General features: G+C 35.5%; 1 protein-coding gene across 5 annotated transcripts in view; it reads right to left on the bottom strand.

The window, feature by feature from the left end:
• The window catches only part of PTPN4 (protein tyrosine phosphatase non-receptor type 4), a 103,775-nt gene that overhangs the window by 33,855 nt on the left and 42,774 nt on the right, over positions 1–27,146 (bottom strand). For all 5 annotated transcript variants that reach the window (XM_041404377.1, XM_041404359.1, XM_041404351.1 and 2 more), the window contains exons 3-12: positions 23,469–23,576; positions 20,607–20,649; positions 20,432–20,510; positions 16,738–16,782; positions 16,439–16,491; positions 14,285–14,405; positions 13,131–13,218; positions 12,305–12,393; positions 7,039–7,102; positions 596–768 (exon numbers count right to left, since the gene is read on the bottom strand). In XM_041404377.1, coding sequence (XP_041260311.1) covers positions 596–768; positions 7,039–7,102; positions 12,305–12,393; positions 13,131–13,218; positions 14,285–14,405; positions 16,439–16,491; positions 16,738–16,782; positions 20,432–20,510; positions 20,607–20,649; positions 23,469–23,576 — 863 coding nt within the window. The remainder of the gene's footprint in view (positions 1–595; positions 769–7,038; positions 7,103–12,304; positions 12,394–13,130; positions 13,219–14,284; positions 14,406–16,438; positions 16,492–16,737; positions 16,783–20,431; positions 20,511–20,606; positions 20,650–23,468; positions 23,577–27,146) is intronic.

Below are 27,146 nucleotides of genomic sequence, written 5' to 3'. Positions count from 1 at the left end.
CAGTCATTCTGTGCACCTCCAAGCTTTTGGCCTGTTATTTTAAGTTCATCCTTAAAGGTTATGGATTTAATTTCCTCCTTATTTTCTAAAGTTCTGGGTTTGATACAGAACATGTATGTTCTTTATTTTCACCTAATTCCTCCTTGTATACATGTAGATGAGTGGGCTTTACTTGTACAAGCTTCTTTTCAGTGATTTTTATTTGGTATTTATTTAGGTCTGTTTTGTTGCTGTTGCTGCATGCAGTATCTGAGACTCAACAGTTTTCTAAAAGATCAGGTCAAAGACTTTGAAGCAGTGAGAAAACATTTTTAAGATGAACAACCCAGAAGGAGAACAGGCCAAGAAATGCAGCTTGGGAGACAATCTCAGAGCATTAGTGCAATAATGACCACCAATAACGTAATAATTATATTTTCAAGCTATCTTTAAAAATTAGTGACCTTTGAAACTCAGGCCAAGAGGGAAGGGGAACAGTTGCAGGATTCAAAACCTACTTGAATGATGTTTTAATGTAGATTCTCGATAATTCCCTGTGTTTATTGATGAGCTCACTACTCATACTTTTTCCCATCTATTTCAAATCAGCACTTACCAGTACCGGAACTTGGAACCCAAAGTGAAATAATGTGCAAAGAAGTTCTTCTGAGGCGGGAGTGGTCTGTCCAAACGGAAGAACGTGTGATACTCAACACAAGCTTTCCACAAATTCTTACATGCTCGGTAATTCACCATATTGAATCCCAGTAATGTTTCTCTAGATTCATGCTAAAATATGAGAAAAATGTATTTTAGATAAGAATTACTCAAAGTTCTTTTTGAAACTAAGAAATATTATTGGCTTTAGGGTATTTTTTAAATAATGCTTTTTGAAGTGGTACTCTAACTTTCTATTAACTTTATGTACAACAAACCCTTTTGAAATACCTTTACAATTTCTTTAAAGAATTTTTTTTTTGTTTCCCCGAGTTATTTTTGTTTTAAAAACAAGCCTGCTCAAAGGTTAACAGTCTCTTTAGTTATATAGAAACAAGTCTAAAAGGTATGACCCAAACGACATTAAAATAATTCCATGATTTGGGAGCTCAAAGACAATGTGCCTCTCTGTTCAAAACTACAGTTGAGGAATTGTCATGAACATGTGGCAGCTGGAGATCGGGAACAGGTATCGATCTCAAGAGCAACTGACAGCAAATACTTCTAAATGATTCATTAGATTCCTGGGAAATGCAAGAAGCAAAATGGCAAAGCAAGCTAAGCTATTCTGCCCGTTGAGAGAGCTTGATAACAACCTCTGTAGGGCCAGAAATAGCAGCATTTTTCTTTCTCTTCACAGTACTAAATTCTCCCCAACATTTTGCACACCTTAACTGATTTAACTTAGTAGTATAGTCCTTCTGCAAATTAAGCTTTTGTTGGTCTGCTCATCTTCAGATCTGCTGAGAAACCAAGGCACAGAGACCTGCAATTCTTCCCCAGTATTGTATTCAGGAACAAGAATGACACTATTTTCAGCCACAGGACAAATTTAGGGCAAAACAAAATGGATTTAAAACAAACAGCAAATTCTAACTATTTATTGATGAAATTGACGAAATTATATTCAAGAAACTAAATTCTGATATTTTAATTCAATTATAAAGATTACTTATATCTGTTTTTAATTTGCAAGTATTGCCAACTGTTCCCCATATTTTCTAGACATGTGAACAGAACGGTTTAAAAATTAGAAATCAGAAACAAGATAACAGAAATAAAGCCCATTACCTATGCAGTTATAAAAGGCTTTATCAAAAATATAAAAGTCAAACAATATAAACAAGGTAGATTACTATTCTGCAAGAGAGCAAGTATGTATAATTATGGAGTGCCTTCATCTCGATCCAGTAAAGGATGAAACAGCTAAGATTTTAGATTCTAACAATAAGTAATCATGATGTAGCAATTTTTCATGTTTTGTCAGCCTTTTAAACAGTTGGAAAAGAAACTTTGACAAGTTATATGAGCTGGTGATCATGCATTTTAATGTCATTCAAAGTATTATAATTATGGGTTGGGGAAAAAACTATAACCTGCTGTTTCCCCTAGTTTGTATTCCAGAAAACGAGCTAATCTGAATCTCATTCCACCATCTGATCAGTAGATCACACATGAAGCATGAAGGAGGAGCTGGTATGGCAGGATGAGATGGAGCTGCAGCAAGATCAACTTAATTGTAATGCAAGACAGCACTTTCACAGGAACTTGGCGTGCTAGAGCTTTAAAGGTACCTTAACAATAGTTCTATTCATAGCTTTTAAAGCTTTCATTGCAGTGCAGGGAGAACTGATCCTCAAACCCTACCCTTCATCTCAATTACAGCTAGGAAACATTGTTTAAAGCAAAGAATAATATATGATATCGGCTCCTAAGCGCACTTATCCCTCCCCTATTCACCCTTGAAGGTTCTGTAATATTCCAGTGTAACTTGGGCACTTGAAATTCATCTTAGCTGATGATTCTGGGGTGCAAGATCTGGTTCTACTGCTGGATTTAAAGAAAGGCTGACCCTGTATTCCTTGGAAACAGCAGGCTTGAATCAATGTGGGCTCAGCAAAGGACCCCAAGCTGACATTTGTAATATCCACGGTACTTCAGCTGAAAGCACATAAAGTTACAGGACAGTTATACTGCAGCCCTGCAGCCCAAGGAATGCTTTTACAGCACAAGGCTCCAGCAAGATGCATATGCTCTATGGTCTGATAATGACACCTGCAGCCCTGCAGCCCAAGGAATGCTTTTACAGCACAAGGCTCCATATGCTCTATGGTCTGATAATGACATGCAGGCATTTCAGAGGGTTATGTCTGCTGAGATCAGTGTTAGACAGTGTCAGAGAGCCACAGCAGGATTCTGATCCAAAATTATTATCTTACTAATTGTGTCTGTGGTTTTTATTAAGGAGAGGAAAACAGTCTGCTTGCCATGGAGAGGAAGAGTGAAGCAGCTGGGATGCCCTACTGGCAATGAAGTTCCAGGCCCCAGCACAAAACTAGAGTAAGACAAATAGAGTTAGGGTATAGCGAAGTCCAAGTCACCTTGTGATTCCTACTATTAAAAATGCAAACACAACAAAAAAGCAGACTGGATATTGGTGCTCCTCTCACACAGCTCAGTACTTGAATAAGCACCTTGAAAGGGGCCATTCATTCAAACCCACCTTTGCCTGCCTTGAAACAGTGATTCCAGAGCACTGCTCCAATCTCTTGCTGCTCAGGAAAGAAACTGGATTGAAAAACTTACTCTCTAATGAGACCCTTTTACTTTGGCTAAGCAAGGAAAAAATCCCAGAAAAAAAAAGCAGAAATTGCCTATCCCACCTCAGAGAGACAAAAAGACTTGTGCTTTATAATGGCAGATGCTCCCTACACTCAACATCTTCCAGAAATAGGGGACAAAAGTCCTGTGAAAGCTTAAATGCAGCAAATATACTTCTGCCAGCAGTATTTGCTCTTCATAAAAAAAGGCAATACACAAACTTTGACAGGGTTAGGAAGCAATCAAGTAGGCATCTAATGAATGCCAGTGCTACTTAAGATCAAATATGTACTTGAGCAGATAAGCCCATGCACCACCTTGTGATTTCAGACCAAGTTCTTTCTAAAAGTCAGTCAAAAGGAGTCAGACAAAATTCAAAGCACAAAATTCAGGCATATAACCTATAATAAAAAAAATTTTTAAAAAATCAATTATCTTGGCCACTCACTGAAACCAGGTTTCAGTTATGGCCAGAAACCTATCATATTGTTTAGTTCCAGACTCAAGTAATTTTTCAATGGACATCTGCCTTCTAAAAGAGCAAAAGAAAATGTTCAACAGCTTCTTTGGCTGTCAAAGAACCAAGATCACAAAAACATGCTGGATGGCATTAAAAGCTTGATGTCGGCTATTGATATTAGTACAACCAAGAGTGCAACTAAGTAGAACCAGAGAAGTTTAGGGAAACATCTAGAAAAACGAAACTATTGAATTATTCTTAAGCAGCTTCAAAGGAGGCAAGTGAAGTAGCATACAGAGCAGGCAGAACAAAGTAAGATAAGATGGAAAAATGCTATTGAAGTAATGGCTCAGGGGGCTTCTAATGTTGGATGAAGAAGTCCTACATACAATATACTTTTCCCCCAAAAAAATAATAAAAAAAACAATGGGGAGAAAAACCTGCTCCAGTGGATATATGCTCCAGCCATATGATTGTCAGAATACTCCACCGGCTTCCACTCAAAATTGCATTACGCTACCACTGGAAAATGACTGTGACATTCAACTGCTTCATCTCCCTTCATTTAAGTGATTTATTTAAACACAGATATAATCTAATAAAAGTAGGCAAATCATTCTTTACTTATGTTGATGCCTTTAAGCAATGCCAAGTCAGCGAATAAATTTAATAGGCGATTACAAGATAAGGCACTTGCACTTTTGAGGACAGTTGCAATTAAAAGCTCTCAACACTTATTATAAGTATTTCAAAAATATCTTTTTAGAATTATATAAAAGTGTATGCAGCCCAGTTGGGAAAAAATAAAACCAGTGGAAAATTCCTTTCCCAAGTCCAGTAACTTAATATTCTACAGCATCTCAGCTTTGCATTCAAATAAATGCAGTTTCTCAGATGTACAATTTGTTAGATATTTACACACCAGTCTGAAACACATCATCAGCATACCATGAATGTATTTCCCTTGCCATATCGTAAATAGGTGATTTAAAATATGCACTCAAAGCACTAGATCAGAGATATTTTACATACCAAATGTGCAATCACTGAGTCACTTCACCTAGTTTCTGCTGCCTAAAGAGAGTCATTTAGGCTCCCTTTATTGTTAATGGGAGAGAAAACAAAAGCAAAAGGAAGAATATACCACCAGAGAACAACTTAATCCATCCTAAAACACACTTCCTGTTCTGGCAAGATGTTTCAGCCTTTGTACATGATTATTACAGAAGAAATGTAATGATGAGCTTTGGTGAGCCAAATAGCACGAATCAGTAAATATGTTCTTTTAACCTAACTGAAGCTGAATATAGGTGAGATGAATCTTATCCTATGAATCTAGTCAGGGAAAGTAACTCTGGAAACAATAATTTTAACATTAGCTGTGATTAAAAAATTAGTTTAAGTACGACTTCTTTGGAAGCCAAATTTGAGCTTTGATCTTAAGATATTCATGACTTGGAATAAATGAAAATTAAGTTCTTGCCACCAGTTTTCATCTGATACACAAAGTTTAAAGAAAAACACTACAAGGCTTTTTAATTTGTTGGCTTGGATAAGATGTCTCAGAAGAGAAATTACATTAATTATATAAACTACATTCTCATGCAAGTAACAATATGTAGAGTATTAAAAAGCAACAGAGAAATAAGATGAGAAAGCTATCTTAGTATTACCTTCTATTATAAGCAGATTTCTTTTCTGCAGAAAATAGAGGAAATACTCAAGTACACAGTACCCAATCCTATTTTATATCTAGGTATCTTAATCTTCAGGGTCCTGAACTCTGCTACCACAGCATTTTCATTGAGTTCTAATTTAGAAAACAACTGCAGTCCATAATTTCTGAATTCCAAAAAGAACCCAAATTCTCATCTCGCATGCAAATACAACTTTCCTGCAATTGTAATGGAAGTGACACACACTGGTATCATGACAAAATTTGACCTCAGCCTGCCTTTGAGAAGAAGTCTGTAGCTCCAGTGGGGTTTTACAAAAATGCTGTGTCACCCCAATAAAACATTCCCCCTCCACCTTTCTTGCATCAGTACTTTTCTGCTCATGCTGCATGATGTCTGCTCACATTGACAGACCTGTGCACTTCATGATTTTTGAAGATCTGCTTTTAAGATACGCCTGTTGATACGCCTTTTAAGACACTCCTGTTTTCAGCACTAGTACCAGTCACCAGCCATTGGCCTGACTCGACAGAACAGCTGTTTCTCTTGTTTAGCCATATTGCCTCGAAACCTGGAACAGCCTTACAGTACTCAAGATGCATTTCTGCCTAGAGTCATATTTTATACCTAGTCTGTAACCCTGCATTTCAGGTCCTCAAATCACAGAATCATAGAACGTTAAGGGTTGGAAGAGACCTTAAAGATCATCTAATCCCAACCCACCTGCCACGGGCAGGGACACCTCCCACCACACCAGGTCGTTCAGCCTGGCCTTGAACACTGCCAGGGCTGGGGCATCCACAACCTGTTCCAGTGTCTCACCATGCCCACAGTAAATCCTTTCAGATGTAAGAATTGCAAAAAAAAAACCTCCTAAATAAGCTGACAAGTTAATAACGTAGTCATATTTTTAATAAATTCCTCCATCTTTCCCCAGTGCTATGTCTGTGATGGAAGCTCATCTCTCAGGGGCACAGAACAATCAATTTCTTGCTGAATTAAATGCTCTGTGGTCCTGTGGTGCTTCATGGGGTAGCAAACACACACCTCAAGCAGTGAAAAATTCAGCTCCAACCTTTTCAACAAGAAATTCAGAAGTAGGCATAAAAATATACCATATGTAATTTAAAACTACAAAGAAATTCTTATCTTCCCTGTTTAAATATAAATAATAAAGTCATCATGTATTACCAAATCTGAATAATACAAATCAACATGTTTATCAAACATTAATTTACAAGCATATATACAACTGAAGCAGCACTAAGCACTACCTTTACTTTGAGTCTGTTTTTTCATGAAATTTAAATATAATATTGATTTACTTTCAACCTTTTCCACATTTATCTTACATAAACAAGTTATATTTCCTGCATACAAATGTAAAACTAAAACTATCTAAAATAGAAGGCAAATCAAATGAAAAAGAAAACTTATAAAGCATTGTAATGGTCTATTTGAAACATGAAAGAGCCAGAATGCTGGTGAAATTGGACTTTTAATTGCAGAAAAAACAAATAATCAACATAGTCTCAGTCAGTATAATGCAGACATGCAGCAGAAGAAATGTCATTGCTTTCAGATCAAATTTAAGACAGTACTCACCAGTTCTTTCCTAAGTTGAATAAAAAACTGCTTGCACTTAAAAGAAATTTTTACAATCTTCAACCTAAATGAAAAACATAACCACAATGTTAAAACATTTCATATACTGAATCATGGTTAAAGGCTTAAATACAACTACTGAAAATATACTTTCTAGAGAAAACAGATTTCCTTTCCATGGACAAAAAATAAGATATCAAAGATTATATAAAATAGTGTGTATAATTTGAAATATATGAGCTGTGTATTTACATTATCCATCAAATTCATTTGTTTACATCCCAAACCCAAGGCAGTTGCTAATTTTGGTATCTTTTCCCCATTCCAAAGCCCAAAGAGCTTTTCTATCCTCAGGTCATTCCAGGCAGATGTTCTGTTTTCTCAGGCTGCTTTCATTATCCCTAAGAATATGAAAAAAATCCTTTGAACTTCACCTGATCCCTGAAAAACATTCTTTCTCTATGTTCTTACATGTCTTTAAATATAACCAGAACTTGTTTTAGTAAAACAGCTAAGATAAGATTAAGCACAGAGATAGGACTCACAACCTTAAAAGAAAGATCACACTGTTAGGAGGAAAACAACATTTACAATATCACATGACAGGGAAAAATCTGCCTACAAATATGTTCACCTTTCGGGTTATCTATAAACATATGAAACACTGACACTAATTCCAGACTGTTTTAGATGATCATTCTAATAGTAGTTATATAAAATGGGAAAAGACAGGCTGTATTTACATCACAGTCGAAGGATACACTTCTTCAATGAAATCTGATATTAGGATAGTCCATATATTTTGTTAAATATACAGGAGTATCACTTTGGTCAAGAACAAAAGTGAGGTTCAAATTGTAAAAGGAAAAACATAGTAACTTTTGTTACTTGAAAAATGAAAAACTGATAAAATCATGCAAACTGACTGGAATTACTATTTGCACATTTATCACTTGCAGAATAAAAAAGTCTTTAGACCAGGAAGGATGAGAAGCAAAACATTAACAGACACCTAAGTTGGATATCTATATATAGACATTATCTTCTTAAGTAAATCAAATAAAGACATTTTTCTCCAGGGGATCATTCAGAGCACGAACCTAAGTGGGATGTCCTAATTTGTTGGGAGAGTCTGTATCTGCAGCAACACAAAGACACTCCGTGAACATTACGGTTTAAGTTATCGTTATTTACATCTCTCCCCGTTTCTTTTTTCTTTCCCAGCCTTGCCATTAGTTTAACAGTTAATAAATGTCTTATTTCTTAGTTGGGTTTTTGTTAAAAATTCTTAACATATTCTTGCTATCAGAGTTAGTTTCTCAAGAATTTGAAACTTAAAGGTGAGTTATATCTTATCTACTGAAATCAAATTATTTCCCTGGCAATGCATCTATCTTCTTAGAACCTCCTGTGACAAAAACCTGCTTAAGGATAATGTAGGATGGGTCTTATACTTGCTGAATAGGACATACACTAGTGATTATTAACAGTTCGACTATGGGAAAAACAGAAAAAAAAATATTAGACTGTTTAGGCTGAAGCTAATCAACAAGTATGTTATTACTAATTTTTCTAACACTTTGGTGCACATTGCAATTAAAAGAACATTTTAATATATACCTTTTCTAAAAATGGAGCTCCATACACTTTGCAACATATCAGATTTACTTAGGAATTATTCCACTTATAAAAACATTTACTATCTCTCACTCTTTGGAGTTTCCTCTTCTGCTAAAGAAATTACTACCCCTGGTGATTTACAAACTCAAAGAGAATAAGAATAATACATACAGGGTTTTAATGTCATCCCATAATTTAGGCTTACAGAGAGAGGTCAGCTGACTTTTAAGCCTGAAACCATTTGGAACAGACTCAAAGCTGTAACATTACCCAGTAAGGTCTAACTCAACTCAAAAGAGCCATCATTCATGTACAAAGAAATGACTCAGCAAAGTTGATTCCCATCTATTAAAAAAATACAGCAGATAAGAGAGCTCCTATGCACTGCTAATAGCCTGCTAGGCACTGAATGAGCATATCCATGCTCAGCCCAAGGAAAAGGCATCCTGTCTATGCTTCCTTTCTCTCACTGTTGGCAATACTGTATATACAAGGAAAAGCACAAGAACAGGCAGGCACCAATATTATTTTTCTGGTATGATTTTCCCATCTAGAGTCACTTCAGACACCTTAAATAATAAAATATATCTTTTTAAATGAATAGATATTTGAAATCCTAGTCTAAAATGCAGATTGTACTCAAACACATGGAAGAAATCTCAAGATACTAAGTCTGGGCTCTCAGAAGGGCTTTGCCACCCCAACCCTTGGGAGGGTGATAAGGCAGGACATGAGCAATCCAGCAAATTTCTTGAGCAAGACCTCTTTGACACAGGTTCTGGACCAGTCACCCAGGAAGATTCTCCTGATAGCTCAGCTCACAAAGAAGAAAGGACTGTCCAGATTTACTAGCCGAAGACAAACTTGGCTCCAGCAGCGGGGAGATGGCAAAGCTAAAGATCTGAAAGGAAGCGGAGGGATGCAGCAGACTAAACCATGGTTCAGGAGAAGGAACTCCAGTTTATTCAGAGCTCTGGTGGGCAAAATCCCACAGGAGTTGCCTTTGGGTCACAGGAACAGAGGACAGGTAAGTCAGTCTTCAAGGACAATCTTCTCAATCCAGAACAATCCTGATGTGCTAGAAAACATGCAAGCATGAGAAGAGGCCAGCCAAGATGCACTCAGAACTGCTGACTGGACTCAAACACAAAAAGAAGTGTGTAAGATGTGTAAGCAGGATCAGATGACCAAGGAGGAACACAGTGCCACCTAATCATCCAGGGATAGAACTAGGGAGATGCACAGCTCAACTGCAGGTGCAACTGGCACTGAACGCAAAAGGCAACAAAGCTTCCCAGAGATACATCAACCACAAACAACGGGCTAAGGAAGCACGTCTCCAACTGCTGAACAGGTGGTCTAGTAACAAAGGAAAGGTTGACCTACTCCATGATCTTCTCCTTTGGTCTTCAATCTCCTTGGATTCCCAGGTCTCTGTGCCTGGCAGCAAAGTTTAGGGAAAGGAAGAATTATATACAATACAGGAAGATCAAGTTAGGACACATGGATAAAAGGCAGTGTCCTTTGTTTTCCTCTATTTCTCACTTGTCTTCCTCCTGTTTAATTTCTCCCCATGATTAAAACATTAATAAAAAGCAATTTAGATATAATATCAAATTAAGAGTGGGAGGGCAAAGACATTTTATTTGAGTCTTCTCTAAGCAATACAGTTAAATCTTTATTTCCTCCCACATACATGCATTTCTATCCTCTCACTTGTCTGAAAACTCAGGAGTACTGAAAAACAGGAATCCAAATATCTACTATACTTATAAAGCACTAGGAAGACACTACACAACTTCAGCTGCATAAGAACAAGAATAAGTGGAAGCAAAAAGAAGTAGTATTGGTACTAGTGGCACAAGAGCAGCAGCATGATTATGGATAGAAAGAAAGGGTAATACGTCTATTATTGAGCTATATTGTGGAAATTGGTATTTCAGATTATTACTTGCAGCAAAAGAAAGTCTCTAACAAGGTGAAATAGGGAAGGGTGGTTCCTTTTTTTTTTTATTTTTGTAAAGACCAATTATGTTGGAACTATAGTCTTCATATCCCTGGTGTCAGCTGATATGGTTGAATACAAAGAACTCTTTAGGTAATTACACACACACACAAAATCACACTAAGAATTTAGATCAGCATCCCTGGCATGCAAACAATATGAAGCAGAACCCAGAGAAACCTCCAACTTCCATTAGTGACGTGTGGCTTAATTATGACTTAGTTTGTACGTACTCAGTAATTTACCAGTGTGATTTACAGAACCTATTTCTACTATTGCTGTTTTCCCAAAAATAACAGCAGTAAAATCACACTGAAATAAAACCTTCCTGATTATTACAGCATTCCATTCATAAAGCAGCCTTAGCCCAGAAATGGCTCCAACATCTCAAAACTCTCACCACATGAAGGATATCTTTCCTGGCATGTGTCACTATTATAAGGGCAGGTCTGACTAACTGGTACAGCAGTTTCAGGTTTATCATTGAAAGCTCCAGTTTTAGTTTACCCAATAACCATGAAGACTGGAAATTTAAATGCTTTGTAATTGGCTCAGTCTTACTTTTCTTCAAAGGCATACAGGTAAAATGTTCAGCACATTCAGTTGTTCTGGCTGCAGATAACACTTGGATATAGCTTCATTTTTTCTTTCTCTACAAAAATCAACTAACATTCGACCAATAACACTGTTTCTCAGCTTGGTAAACCACAAGATATGTAACTTCCTTCAATGAACCTTGAGACTAAGCTTAGCACAGAAAAGTAGAATATGTCAGAAATTCACGGGGTTGCAGAAAATAACAAGCACACATCAGCAGCAAACAAAAATGCAAAATCAGTAGCAAATGAAAAGTTCTGATCACTTCTCCTGAACGAACAGCTTTTGTGCCTGGTGAACTAATGTCTGCTATGATAATCTTATATGACTGACTTCACCCACTCAGAATGCAGCCACAGCAACTCAGCAACACAAGTAATAAGGCTGTCAAAGTGGACTCCAAACCAGCAAAAGAAACCAAGGGAAGGTTACTTCTGCAGGAGCTAAGAAAGGCATGTCCAGAAAGGTGACATAATTTCTATAGAGCACCACAGAGGTTATAGAGCACTTCTGAAGAATTTAGAGATTGAAAGATTTTCTGCACTAAATGCACTTTTTTTGATCATATAATGAAAATGATTATTTACAGATGAAGAGATGACAATATCCTGAATGCTCCACCTCAGTTATTCACAAGTACCATAACTACATTAAATTTCAAGCACACACTACAATTAATTTATAGGTCACAAAACAGGTCAGAGCAGTCAATCTCCAGGTCGATACTTTTCAATTTACATGTCTCTTTAAAGACTGTAAGCTAGACCACCACACTGGCCCTGGCTATATAGTTAATTAAAAGTAAAGTATGCTTACAAACTCCTGAAGAAAAAGAGTACTGAAATTCATTACAGTTTCATTAGAGTTTCCAAGTTGTTTAACAGCACAGCATGCACACCAGGACAAACTCCCCCTGCAGAATTCCTCATGGCACATGAGATAAATAATTTCAACACGATACAAAACAACATAAGTTTCAGACTTTTTAAGAGTGGTAAAAATATTTTGAAACAGCAAATAAAAACATTAAACAGCTGTTCTTACCACTGAAAGGTGTTAATTCGTATGCGGTTCTTAAAAATTAGTATTCCACCTGACATCACTCCAATCATTATTTCATTGTTACTCTGATCCTTTAAAAAAAAGAGAAAATTACTTGAATAACAGTATAAATATCTTTTGAAACCTCATATATATTCATTCTCATCCCTCTCTAAATAAACAAAATAACGTGGAAAGAATTGTGTTGTAATAAGACAAAAAATTAAATTATTCCCTCCTATTTAGGACAAACCTGAATGTTTGCTCAGAGTTCCTTATAAGCAACCACAAAACTTTAATTTCTCAAGCTAGATCTTCTGTCTTTCACCAGCTTTGATGAAATAAATACGAGAGTATTCTGGTTTATTGTGAATAGCAGCACTAATAGACTGGCTTGGCATTTGCTACACTAAAAGCACCTTTAATTCCTACCTGAAAGGAAATTGCAATCTCAGAACACAGAGAGGAGAGATTCTAAAACAAACAATATTGTAAGCATATTTGAGCAGCACCTTTTTCTTGAAATATCTTTGCACATTAATCAAGCACCTGCTACAGAACTCTGAAGATGGGATTCAAGGCAACAAAGCTCAACCTGATTAAAACAGAGCTAACTAAGCACAAATATAAGCAAAGAAATAGCCTCTCTATAGTGAAATAGTGGATATTCAATCAGCAAATCCCAGTTAGGCACCTAACAGGATAATATTTTTTTCTTTTATTTTCTCTTGTAAGCAAAAGCCAGGAAGGCTCACAAAAAGTGAAGTGTATTTTTCCATAAATCTCAGAGGAATACATTTTTACATTACACTAGTTCATCCAAACTTACCCTTGCATAGTGCAATTCAACTCCATAAAGTTCTAAGGTACGTGCTGTATTGAGATAATTGAACTCTGCTTCTGCAGGAGACAACCCTCTGAAAGAAAGCAGCTAAATCAGAAATGTTCTAACATGACCTCCCACATCAGGCTCCCCAAGTGAGTGCAGACAGAAAATCTGCATTCATTTTACTACTTCTATCCCCACCCTGAAATCTGAATTTCCTTTCTTATGATAAACAGACTGTAACACAAAAATTTTAACAGAAAAGTACTTATGTTTCCAAAAAGAACAGAAGTCTTGACAAGAGCCCACAACACATTTTATTCTAATGTACTTTATCATTTAAATATTTGTGGAGCCCTAGAATCTGGAAATTAGTTTTACAGTCCTGTATTTGGCATTGGTAATTTAAATTACTCTCAAATCACTCAAATGTCTTTAATGTAGCTAAGAGAATTTTCTAAGCCTTTGTCTGAAGTTCAAGGTAACATTCTGCAGTTTTGAAAGCAAAAATGACCTGATCAAGCAAATGTTTTATAAATTACATTTTGTTAAATTTAACTAACAAAAGGCACTTAAGTTCTAAAATAGGAAGGAACCATCACTGGAAAGTACCACAACGTTACATACTGAAAAAAAAAATATTTTCCATTGCTTCATTGCCTTTTCCTTTTTCTGAAAGGTCAGAGACTCACACGCAGGAAAGAGCAGACATTGAAGAAAAGGACTTTGTTACATCTAAAGTAACTCTTTTACTGGTGACAGCATCATGAAAACAAAGCCCTTATGCTCAGAACATTCCCAAAGACAAAAAAAAACATCTTAAATAAAATATATCCAGCTAAGCTAATATCCAACATAATATGCACAAATACTGTTTTCAGAGAACCTTTAACTTAACATGTTCATTATTTCACTAATTTAGATACTCATATTTTGTACAGACCATCAATGGTATTTATTATACATGTATTTAATCTAGAAAAAGAAAAATCACATTATCTTAAAAGAAACAACCAAAACCAACCAACTAACCAAAAAACCCAACAACCCACCCACCCCAAAACCTTTAAGAAAAAATACTATTTTGTTTAATATAATAGCACAGCATCAGCAGTCAGGATTTGACAAAGTCATTATCTTCTGATGTAAATCCTTACATGTGCTGCTGATGTAATTTTGCTATTTCTTTTTCAAAGTCTTGAGGCTGGCTAGGGATGAAAGAATATTCTGAGAGGTAGCCTGGCAAGTTTTCTGAATGGTTGTAGTCTCCCAGCTCGGCTAAAATATTAAAAAGAGAGGTTATTGTTTATCACTGATGTACTTGGCATTGTGCAATGCCCCCAAATTCACACGAGTTTGCTCCCACATAATTTATGATCCACAGCAAAGAAAATAAGAGACGACATTTGGACTCCCATTTTCCCTTTTGAATAAACAGTCACATTCTCAGTGAATATCATAGAGATTATTTAGAGAGGGCTTTGATTATGCACTTATGAAGGGAATTCATAGAGTGTTTAATTTTTAACAGACAAATTAATCCATAAATGCTGTCATTACAGCTTGCACTAAGTAGGATATATATATAGGATAGTATTAAATTTTCTCTTATTATTTTACTTTTGCTTGTTTTTATGAGATTACACAATTCTATTCTTTTAACACTACAACTGCTATTTTGTCATGAAGATCTGCAAAATCCAGCCACTCACTCTGCACCAAGATACATTCAGAAGCATTAGAAAAATATTTTTTGCACATTCAATTGTATGTATGAAACAAAGTACACATACATACACCTACATTGAAACTACTAAAAAGTGTGTTTACATAATTTGTAACACTTTCTTAAAATGATAAGAAATAGATTACAATCACATTTGTCAGAAAACAACACATAAATAATGTTTGCTAAAATTATTTTTTTGAGGATTTCTAACTACAGTAGAAAAAAAAAAATCAGGTTTAAACATCTGCAATCCACGTAGCAGTTCGACAGTGATAGATAAGAAACATAGAATGAAAAGAGGAGAGATAACAGTAATATATCATGATCTGGGGTCCTGGGCAGGCCTAGCAGCACTGACAGGGCAGATGAAGGCACTTATTGAGCAGGAGGATGAGGAAAGGAAGGGAAGGTAGGAAAGACCTCTGGGTCACTTGCATCACCACAAACAGATCCTACTTTAAATAATTTAAAAACTAGAAAATTGGACCAGGTTTTATAACAGAAGGCACTCCTTGCTGAAAGCCAAGAGTACAGGACTGAGATCTGCTATTTACAGGTATTTATAAAAAATCCAGGATGTTTATTACTAAGCAGGTACAGGAATCATTAGATAGAGCTGTGCATGCTGACAAACTTAGTAGCAGCAGGATGTCATGGATAAATGTAAATACAATGCACTGTGTATATCCACCATTTCTACAATATTTCAAAAAAACCCCATATTGTGTTCTTAAAACCTTAGAACGCTACCAAGTTTTCATAATTCCTGTTATCAAATACTTTATCTCTTCAAAGACAAATCCCCATGGCATGACAGCATTTGCAGTACATTTTTCAGGCCGCTGAAGAGTGGGAGTTTTGTTTAAGAGAAATTGTTCTCTTGACTGACCTACAAAAAGGTGACCACTGAGCAAAACCATGCATAAAACATGACATTACCATTATTATATATTTTTAATGAAAGCATTAACATGGACACAGTTTCTCTGATATGTACAAAGTACACAAAGTACTAATGTGGATGTAAGCATCTTCAACAGTATAAAACCACAGGAATGTGAATGAATATATTGGCATTGCTTAATTTCAGCTTATGAAGAAAAACTGAATGAGGAATAAAACTAAATGTCAGTTTTCAAGACTCATCTACTCACTGGATGGTTTACAATTGCCAAGATGGGTATTGAACTTTTTTGCCAGATAAGACCAGAACTCCCGTTTCCACATCTATTTGGAGGTTCACTGTATAGTATGTTAAAAATATTCTAGTGTCTTAAGAAATACTTTTTAGTATCATTCTCAAGGCAAAAGGCACAATTCCATGCCTGAGAATACACAGGAATAAAAGAGTATTGATTTGGGGTTTTCTAACAGCGTGGCTTTAAGTACTTTTGCCATATCCAATTCAGCAAAACATGCTGGGGGAGGACAACCAATCAATGTCCTTAATCATGAGAAAATTAGCACAATGCCCACAAACACCACCGTATAATGCTATACAAAGTACATTCTTTTGAAACTAATCAATAAGACTTTTTATATATTTCAGTACTATAAGTACACAAACACTAATTATACTTACATTGAACAGCATAGGAAGCCAGAAGAGCAGCAGTATTATAAGGACAGGGCAATCTGTTTTGTTTTTAAAATGATAAAAAAATTAAATTACATATATCATATGACATTTGGCCGTTTTGAAAACCCTAGTCTTTTATAGTCTACAGACAAATTTGACAGGTAATTATTATAAACATTTCCACTTGCATAGACAGTGATTAATTCTTAATATGTTTTTATTTTTGCAGGCAAAATATCTCATTATGAACTTTTCCTTGACCAGATTTGCATTTAATGCTTAACACAAGAAAAATGTCTTACCTTCCAGTAAGAATGTCCTGCTTAATTTGCAAAAAGTACTGGTACCTTATTTAGAAAAGCAAACAAAAAAACACTACAATTAAAAATATTATTCCATCATTTTTCATCAATTTAATGTAATTTGCTTTCAGTTAGTGTCAAACTAACACTTGACATTTTGCATGCTATTTCCTAAACTCTGTAGGAAAGAAATGAAACTTTGCTTAGTAAACTAATAATTCGGCTTGGTAAATTAAAATGACTTACAGGCTATGAAGTTATGCTTTATATTTTTCTAAAAGGCTATAAATTTCACATTTTTCCTGCTTTATACAGCAATCACAAGTTGAAGTTTGCATCTGTGTATGGAGATACCCTTATAAGAATGATCTGTACTCCAAGTAGACAGAACAATTTATCCTGAGTATTCGATACTGCTGTGTTTTCATTTATGTTAATTATTCTCAGTATTTTGGAGTTATATTATTATTACAAAAGTTGAGCACTCTATTATGTCAAACACCTCTCAATCAACTTCCCTTGAGCTTCTAAAGTTTTCTTTATATTACAATGTGAAAAAAGCTTCTTTTAGAAATTCATCTAGTTTTTCGTGCCCACTCTTTTCAAGTCAGGACGGAGATTGATATAACAGAAAGAACAGCCAAACATTTTAAAACACAAACTACTTCCCACCAAACAGGAGCACCAGAAACACCATGACTTTAAAACTCCAACAAGCTGGAAAGTACAACAAATTTCCCTCTAAATTACTTCCTTTGTTTCTCCAACAAACCCCAAATATTTTGTTAATGTCTCAGAATGAATCTTTCGTTCATTTAGTTCCTTCATATTTCACTCAGAGGTTTTAGAAAATTTGACAGAAGTATAACATTTACATCAAGTGGCAAATCACACCTGCTACAAAGCTTCACTGAACTAGAGATTGCAGTGGGGTACCAAACAAGATTTATCAAGGTGGCAGGATGTTAGCAAAAGCTTAAACTTTCAGAATAAAAATCCTTGTAAAATAACATAAAAGCTGCTGTAGAATTTGTCTCCACTGCCTTTTAAGTTTTTTAACAAAAGTGTCACTGAGTGGCAAATTTAAACATCATTCCTGATTTCTTATAAATTTAAACCCTACATTATTACTATTATAATAATCACCTGTTTTCCTTTGTATAGTTCTGATTCAAAAGCTGGACTATACCCATTCATTACAAACACCAATATTACATATGAAAAGCACTAAATATTAAATATTTATTTCCCAACAACAACTTCAACTAAGAAATTAAAGCTAAAATATATCACTTCATTACACACAACATGACTTCTCCTAACTGTGTAGTCTTCAGAAAGTGGATTATCTACCACTTAAAGTCTTACACAAACATTTACAAATATTCACAAAGAAATCCAATTATTTACAAGCTATATAACAGTAAAAAGGTAAAACATTCCATGTTTGTAAGAATATGAGGGAAAACATTTGTGAACTGACAAGCAAAGATTAGTCCATGTGCTCAACCCCTACAAACTTTAACTGACCAAAAAGGCAACAATCTTACTTTAAAAGACATTGACCTCAAGGAATTAAAACTTAGACATTCTCCAAGCTTTAGAGATCTCAAATACTTCAAATACTTAAAATGCATATTGAAACAAAAAAAAAAACAGATAAAGCAAATTTCTTTACTGATTAATAAATGCAATAAATTACAACTTAAATTTATATATTAAATGGATATGCTTCACATGCTTTTCTTGAGCATATCTTCACAAATATACAGCTGCACTTCCATTTTATTTGGATGTTTTTTGGTATAAAGCTTTATTAGAAATATTTCATGGTACTTAAAGGACATCTTGATTAAGGGACAACAAGCAGAGTTCATCTTCTGTCCACTGTTTTCACTGAACAGTGAAGTTAATGGTTTGTTAGCCAGCCACCAGTTTGACCACTGAAGCCTCACATATTATTGAGCAAAATGGGAAATCAATAGAAGCTTTAGCAAAGCAGATCTGGAAAAGCCTGAACAACACACTCCACTAAAACAACAAAGGCAGCACTGCATGACCATGTTTTCATCTTGTTTATATAGCTACAGCTAGAAAAGGGCAGGACAGAATTATTGCTGATGGAGTCAACATTAATAAGCAATTCTTCCTGCCACGAGGAGCACAAATGAAGCTTCATTCCCTCCCCAGACAAGTTTCTGAAGCGAAGCTCTCCAGTGCACACTGAGCTCACGCTGACCTCTCCTGACCTGGGGCATTCAAACCTGCCTCGCTCACGTGAACGCACAGAGGGCTAAGAAGACACTGAATCTTTCCCTGACAGCTCTTCATACTGCTTCGTGTTTTGAGCCATTCCTCTGTTCTCATGGAATTTGTACAAACTGAGCATTTTGGAACAGTCTCAGCTCCAGCCGGAATTGTCAGAAGTTTGCACTTTCTTTTCTTTCCCTTTTTTGAGTGGGAATACTGATTATGTGAAAGGACCCATATTTGTGACATGGCATCCTAACTTCACTCCAAAAAAGCCCATGGATAATATCTCCCTCTCTTCATAATAATTCCAAATACAAATGAGTTTTCTCAAGGGCAATTAGGCCTATTAGCAAAAAAGGCAGAGCTGACCTAGATAGAGATACCATACATTATTTCCCATTTAAAAGAAAGCTGTGTTTATAGCTTTGTGTTTAGAGAATAGCACTTCTCCAGTTTTCTCCTTCTTTATGGTTTACTTCACACTCATCAACACTTAACCTTTTTCTCATCTCCTCAGGAATATTACATATTTTGCTTTAATTCAAAAAACATGTTTTTCATTATTCACTATTTTGATAGAGTAAATTGCCAAATTTTCCTAGAGTAAATATTTCAGTAAACAAAGCCTCATGCAGAATCTCTGGGAGTCATTTTAGTGAATTCTGTCTGCTTACATATGTGCAGAACTTTGTCCAAAATATGATAAATTAAAGGCAATGATAAACAAACGTGGACTCAAATTGTCACAGTTTTGGTACTCAGGTTTCAAAAGCTATCCTCAATAATTTTTTTGAATGGGGCTGACCTGTTTTCAGAATGGCCTACATCCAAAAATTCCAATCTGTCAATTCATGCCATTTATGTAGAGGGCCAGAAGTAATTAAAAATATGGAAAATTTGAGGCATTTCTTCAGGGACTAATTGCAATTCACAAACCTCTGATTTTGATTCACACTGAGCATTTTCTTCAACAGATTTCAACACACTGCTATCAAAATAAACTTACATGATTCAAACTACAACTACAACCACAGAGATTAATTTTATTAGTACCAAGTAAAAAATTGGGGAGGAAAACACGCAGAATGCTCAGCAATTTTTCGTCACAAAGGAGAACATTTGGAAGGATAGAATTAAATTTGTAGTTATTGTTAAATACTGGGATTAAGATTTTCCTCTTTTCTCTATTTTCCCTTTTCTGTTTCTACTTGGTAGCATTTGCTTCATGTAGTTACTTCACTTTGTATATAAATTTCTAAGTTTTTTCACAGAGTCTTTTTGTTGCATTGATTTGGTACAACGACATAGGTAATTATTAGACAAAACTTAGAAGCTTGTACATACAACAAGAATGAGTTAAAAGAAAGTTTCCTAGTTATACCTTAAATAAATTAATTACTGTTCTAGGGAAGTATTTTATTGACAAAGCAACCAGACCTACCTTGTATATTCTTCTTGGAGTTTGTTTGGGTCACTTACAAAAAACTTAACTCTGAAGTTCAGACTGTGAGGAGATCCTCCTATGGTCAAGAAAAGTTATTTCTAATTAATCAGGGCACCCTGGAAAAATAGCATAATAACAATAGATGAATTGATGAAATACATACATTACTCACTTTTTAATTGTTTCCTGATAGGTTTGTTTGGATCCAACCACCTCTGGAAAGAGACAAATTGTAACACAAACTTCAGAGAAACAAAGTAAAAATCTCAGCCTTATACATCAAGAAACTGGTGCTTTTTTATCACTTCTTACTTGGTTTTTTACCAAAATGCTTCACTGGCACACACAGGCTTATTACTGATTCTGGAGACATCACTATCATCAACAACTGCTACTGCTCTTCTTTCCCCAAGATTAACCTATATTGTCCAGACACCTGTTTTACAGCAGTAATTCCACTTTGAGTTGCTTTCATGGTTGCCACAGGAGCCTGAGAACCCAGCTATGCTGTGTTTAACAGCTGTCAGCTACTTTTTAAGAAGAGCCACCTAAACTAGTGAAGAGCGGTAAGCAGGCTCATTTACAACTCCAAAATGAATTTGTTTAACTACTTCCAGTACTTCTGACCCTGGATTTTGCAGGTCTGCCACATCCAGGGAGTGATCCCACTGGCTCAAATTGTCAGCTTGAGTGTCAGCACTTCTACATCACTAACTGGATCTTGGAAGCCAGAGACTCAGCACTCAGCCTCCTGGATTAAGGTCTAGAGAATAATTTTACTGAACAGTTCCAAATATTGATTGTTTCTACAGGAGAACACAGCTGTGAACAGGCAGAGATTTATAAAAATCAATGTGGCAAATTTCAGCTTAAAAGTACAGCTGCCTGCAAAGTTGTGCAAGTTGTTTAAACCACTGCCCATCAGCAACCCAGCAGTCTCTGTACACACCAACTCAGTCCAGATAACTCCTAAGTCTATCTTTGGTACAAATACTGTCCAATTCCTTGTGCTGCCTCGTAAGGCAAGTCCACAAGCCTCAGGAAATCGTTATATGGGCACAGTTCCCAAGCAGTGCCACACAGCTAACCCAGTAAAGGGTGCAACTCCCTCACACTTATCACAGGGCTTTTTATTTTTTTCAGGTGAGGGAGGAGGAAGCAAACACACAGGTACCTGAGCTACCTAACACACACTACGGATCTGAAGTTAGACCTGTGTCATTTTATTAATGAGGAATAACAAATGATGATGACTAGATCCACATGCTGTATCCTTGTAGTAGTTAACTCAAGAGGAAGTAAAGAGACAGTTTGATACAGCCTCAGAAGTGTGAATATTTGAAAAAAAAGGCCTCATGCAGGATTAATTAACTTTTAAGACTAAATGTGAAAGCTTAATGAACACTGTAGCCAGGGATATATATGAACTTTATATAAGAATGCTTCAAAACATGTTGACTTTTTTTCTTTGATATTAATATTATAAAAAACCACAAAGGCTCTGCAATTCATGACATCCATGTTTAAACACAATGCTAGAGGTTTCACACTCAATTAGCAGAATCGCCTTTTCCTCATCATCTTTATCTGCTGCTGCATTAACTATATTTTAGCAATATTCTGCTGTGTTATTTCACAAATAACTAGAATATTTATCAACCCAATATGGTTTCCCTGTCCAAATGAACCAAGTGTAAAAGTAAATGTGTATCTAAACCTGAAATTATTCAAACCCATACATTCTTCAAGCTTGCATGACTAATATTGGTAATATTTCTTTTTAGCTCTGACACATTGTTTTCATGGCAACTAGATAGTGCTGAAGAGACAAAATATTTAGAAACTAAAAGAATTTAAAAAAAATCTATTTAAAGTATGTGCTTGTACCAAATACCTGTTAAGTCACTGCTTCAGACTAACCCTTAATCAGATCCTTGTATTACAGTGTTGTGCTCATCTTCCAGACAGATAAACTAAAAGAAAGAGAGCTTAGAGATCTACCCTTTGGAAAGCAAGATAAATTTCTGAATGTCAAGTGATGTATTGAGCAATATTCAATTAAATACTTCTTTTAAAAAGCTGAAAAATAATTCAGCCTTTTCTTCTGCTTGCCTATGTTTTTAAAGCCTGAAACAAAGTTTAGAACAGAAGTATTATAGAGGCAATCCACCAAGGTCTTAACAGAACTGTCAACAAGTGAATGTAGCTGACTTTAATGCACAAGTTGGGAAGTAAGTTTTGACCCCATCATTGTCCTGCACATATAATAAGAATTAGGTAAAGAACTGTCTTAAAAGGAATAATGCTTAGCTAAACTGCACTTTGCAAAACAAGTATTGACCATTTGATACTTACAAAAGAAAATATCCAAGAAGGGCTCTTTAGGCAATCAAGATCCTAGTAGTACCACTGCAACTAGTGCAGTGACTGTTACATTTGCATCTCTTGGTTTCTACTTATGATTTACAAAGTTTTAGTTGAGTAGAATTCCCTTTGAATTAAGGCCATGAACTATTGTAAATACTAATTTCCAAGGGAGTCCCTTTTTTGCTAAGGTGATGAGATGACAGCCCTTGTCAGATACTGGACTATACCAAACACTACTGGAAAATCACCAGGTATCTGGGCTAGAAATAGAAACTCCATACATGACAATCTAAAATCCTCTCATTATTCTGTAAATCCTGATGACAAATACAAACAGAAAACAAATCTAAAACAGACTGACTATTTTGGACAATGATAATACAATCTAGTAAACAGATACAAATAAAACAAGCAATATCCTTTTAAGATATTACTTCATAAGCACAGAACTCAACATTTTACTCCAAACCTGGGACTATTAACAGGCCGTTTTATCATAACTACAAGATGAGAGAGACCCTCACAAATGACACAGTTGGAGAAGATGGCACAATTTTGCAATGGCTTCTGTTTACCTCTCTTTAAATAACACAAAGCACAGTGATGAACATGATTATGAGTTTTAAAGACTACTCAAAAAACCAGAGTTTTATAAGGGATAACTTACAGGGTTATCAGAAGATTCATCAGCCAACTGTAAACCAAAGTAATCTCTCTCTGTCAAATCGAGATGCTTGAAGACTACGTCCAACAGAACTTGGCCCTGATCGTGTTTCTGCAGAGAAAAATATAGACTTTTTCTTTAGTCAATATATATAACTGGACACACAGATTTCAGGCAGGTAGAGCACATATAAATTCTTTCAGATGTGCTCTAGCAGCACTTTTTTACAGATCACAAAGTGTATCCCAGCAGCACTATTTTTAAATGAGCTTCATCTCTTTTTGAAACATATGTAAGGAAATCATTTTTCTTCTCTGTCATTTTCTGACAGTAAGAACTTCTCACTTCTCAGCTAGCTGCATGATTATTTCTGAAAGCCTTTCATTAGCCAAATTTGATATTAAAAAGGAGAACAGAAAAGGAAAAAAACAGTTCAGGAATTAATAAAGAATTCAGGGCAAACAAGAATCTTGTTTGGGTCATGGAATTCAAATGTACAGGTCCACACAAAATATCCTTCGTGATCCGAAAATCTATTCCTGACTTTAAATGAACCAGCATATTGAAAATGTTTCCAAAGTTTAATGGCAGAGACAGCTGAAACAGCCAAATATCTAACCAAGAAGTATCATTTACATGCGTTCTAGGATAGTGCTTCACTCTAAATGAATTAATTCAAAGTAACTGAGTAGCAGTAACACTTCTTTTCAGAGTCAAGTGAACAAACTTGATTTCTACTACAGGGACAAATGTTACCCACAAAATGACATAAAAAGAATCTGTAGCTGTTAGTGCCTAGCAATTTTTTGCCTAACCTGGAAATACTGCCAACATAGTAATTGAAACTCTGAGCGTGTCATTATGACAGGACTCAATAAATACATTTGGTGAAATCTGAAGGGAGTTTCCCAAAGAAGTTAAAAGTGTCATAGCGTCTTGAAATACAAAAGACTAGCAAAATTCTGCAAGAACTGTCAAACAAGATGAAATGTGAAAGAGATGATTGATACAGTTTCCACCCAAATTTTCTACTTTTCTGTCACCAAGCAGAGAAGCTTCTAATAATCTTCTAGGTGCAAAGTATTATTGCAGCTACAGTGGATTTGATACATCTTGCCTTGTTTACTGTAGGCAATAAGGATAATTTTAGAGTTTTTGAACAAAAAACCCTGCTGTTCTGTTCCCAAAGGACCCTGCTTTGCATAGAGATTACATAACAGTTTACCTTTACTGCTGTTGAAATGGAAGTATGTAGCTAAAAGATCAAGATAAGGTTGCAAGAATCCCATTAATATCCATACAAGAGAAAAACCTACAAATCTACCTTCAGACATCTGTTAACATCTAACTAAACTGACTTTTTTTATTCAGATGAAATAACACTGTATTCAGCTGAAGTTTAATGAACTATTAGAGGCAGTTATTTGAGCCTAAAAACTCCAAGAAGCATGGTAATTTATTTCATAATAGTAAAAAGTAGAGAATAATGATACACAAATTATGTTTGAAATAATCCCATGAAGAGAATCACACCCATAACTCTGCATGTATCTTTAAGTTGAAATTACATAAGGGATATATTTCAGGTTGCATATAAATTTGGCTAAATTGAAGTGACCTAAGAATTCCTGTATTTACTTTGCAAAAGACCTTATTTTTTTTTTAATGGAACAGAGAAGATGTCTTACAAAATGCACAAGCACCATTGTTAAGAAGTCCACCAATGAAAAATTTACTTTACAAATTACTAAAAACAAGCAAAGAAAAAAATAAATGTTGACACAACAAATGTACAACAGCATAAATGCATAAGGCATTTTTATATACAATCCAAATATAGCTACTTAAATTTTTACTAAATTAGGAGTTTCTGTTATATTTTGAAATAAACCAATAATCAGTAGAGTTTTTACAGCAAATAAAGATAATTTTAAAATTACATAGCAACACTAATTGCTTCTTGGCATTTTTCCCACATAGATTTAAATAAGAACACAAACTAAGAACTTATAACAGTAACTACCAGAAAATGGGAGATGCCTGGTACCCAAGTTTAGCCTTGCAATTACCACAGCTGACACGTTACTTCCTCTAACAGCACGCAGATACCATCTCTGCAGTTTTTTTTCCAATCTAATCTGCCAATGTATACTGTTTCTTAAAAACCTGAACAAATGTTTCCTAATGAAAAAGCTTAGAACTGCTGATCAGTTTGAATTAAGAAACACAGAACATCATTCCACAACCACAAGGAAGGTATTTTTCCTGCAATTGAGCAGCAAATTTGGTAAGAGAAGGCAGGTTTCAACATGAAGCATTTGTCTGGATCACAGTGTTTTACTTAGTGCAAAATAAAGATAAGCATCTAGCAAAACCAGACCTTAGCTTAACCCATCTCTGATATTTATGTAATGATGTTGCAGCTTGCCAAAGCAGGTGAAGGTCACAATTCTGCTTGTTGAGAAAGATCCAAAATACTTGTAATACTATCAAAACATTGAATAGCTGCTTAAAAATATAAAAAGTATGAAAGCAAGTTTAAATATATGATATTTTTTAATAAAAAAGCAATCCAAATAAATGTAGATGAGCATAATAAAAAACTTCCTTTGTTGCTACAGATTCAAATGAAACATTATTTCCTCATAAAACAAGGAATAATGAAAACATGTATGAAAAATGGGAACTATCTAAGACAAAACCACAGGAGTTAGACACAAAAATGTCCATTTTTTTCTGAATTAAAGAATTAGAGGGTTATACGGACTTACTAGTCATTGCTGGAGGCAGAACGTCTCACAAATTTTGGCCTCTTGGGACAAATTTGACATAGACACTAGACATCAATACATGAACTGCATTTTATGAACTATGTATCATCTAGTATCACTAGATATACACAGATTAATTTTTAATTGCAAAATGATTGTCACTTGTTCACAAACACCACGTGTGAAAATTTAGGCAGACAGCTGCAGGTTTACACATTCCACAGGTCTGATGCCTGCTTACCAACAACCACCCTGTTCTCAGCCCCCATTACTGACATTACTCCGGTTTTGCTGCTGCCAACAGAACTGGCTGCCCCCACAGGAAACACCATGAGACATTGCTGCCGTGTCAGCCCAAAAAAATTTGGACTTCTGATGCCAGAGGAAGGGGATGACAGGTCCTGGGCTTTCCTGGAGCGGGTCACAGCTCTGCTGCTCACACATTAGAGGGAGGTTGTGCTGCTCCTTCACTACTGGCAATACTGAACCCCTTTCCTTCGCAGCTCACCACAATGCCTGGGTTGCTCCTCCAGGAGGTGCATTCCCCAGCAATGCACAACTGTCTCCCTTCCTTCTCCAACTAATGCTATCCTTTTAATTTTTTTTTTTTGGTGTCAAAGAAAAAAGGGCAACAAGTATCAAAGTAACGCTGAAGATTAAATTACTAAAAATCACTAAAAACATCTAAAATTACAGAGAGGTGGTATGGGTTTTTTTGTTTGGTTTGTTCTTTTCTTGTTTGGTTTGACTTCTTTACTGGTTTTTGCATTTTGCTTCCATCAGAGTGTAAATTCATTAAGTTTGAACTTCTGGGATAGTAAAGGCTCCAAATTGAAACACTTGTCCATGACCATTGGCCTTTCTCACAGAACAACCCACCTCATCTACCTTGACATATTGGCTTTCAGGG

The sequence above is a fragment of the Onychostruthus taczanowskii genome, unplaced genomic scaffold (genome assembly GCF_017590055.1).
Source record: "Onychostruthus taczanowskii isolate IOZ18803 unplaced genomic scaffold, ASM1759005v1 scaffold10, whole genome shotgun sequence".
NCBI lineage: Eukaryota > Metazoa > Chordata > Aves > Passeriformes > Passeridae > Onychostruthus > Onychostruthus taczanowskii.
Note: the sequence above shows the minus strand (reverse complement) of the source record. Positions and strands in the feature narration are given on the sequence as shown.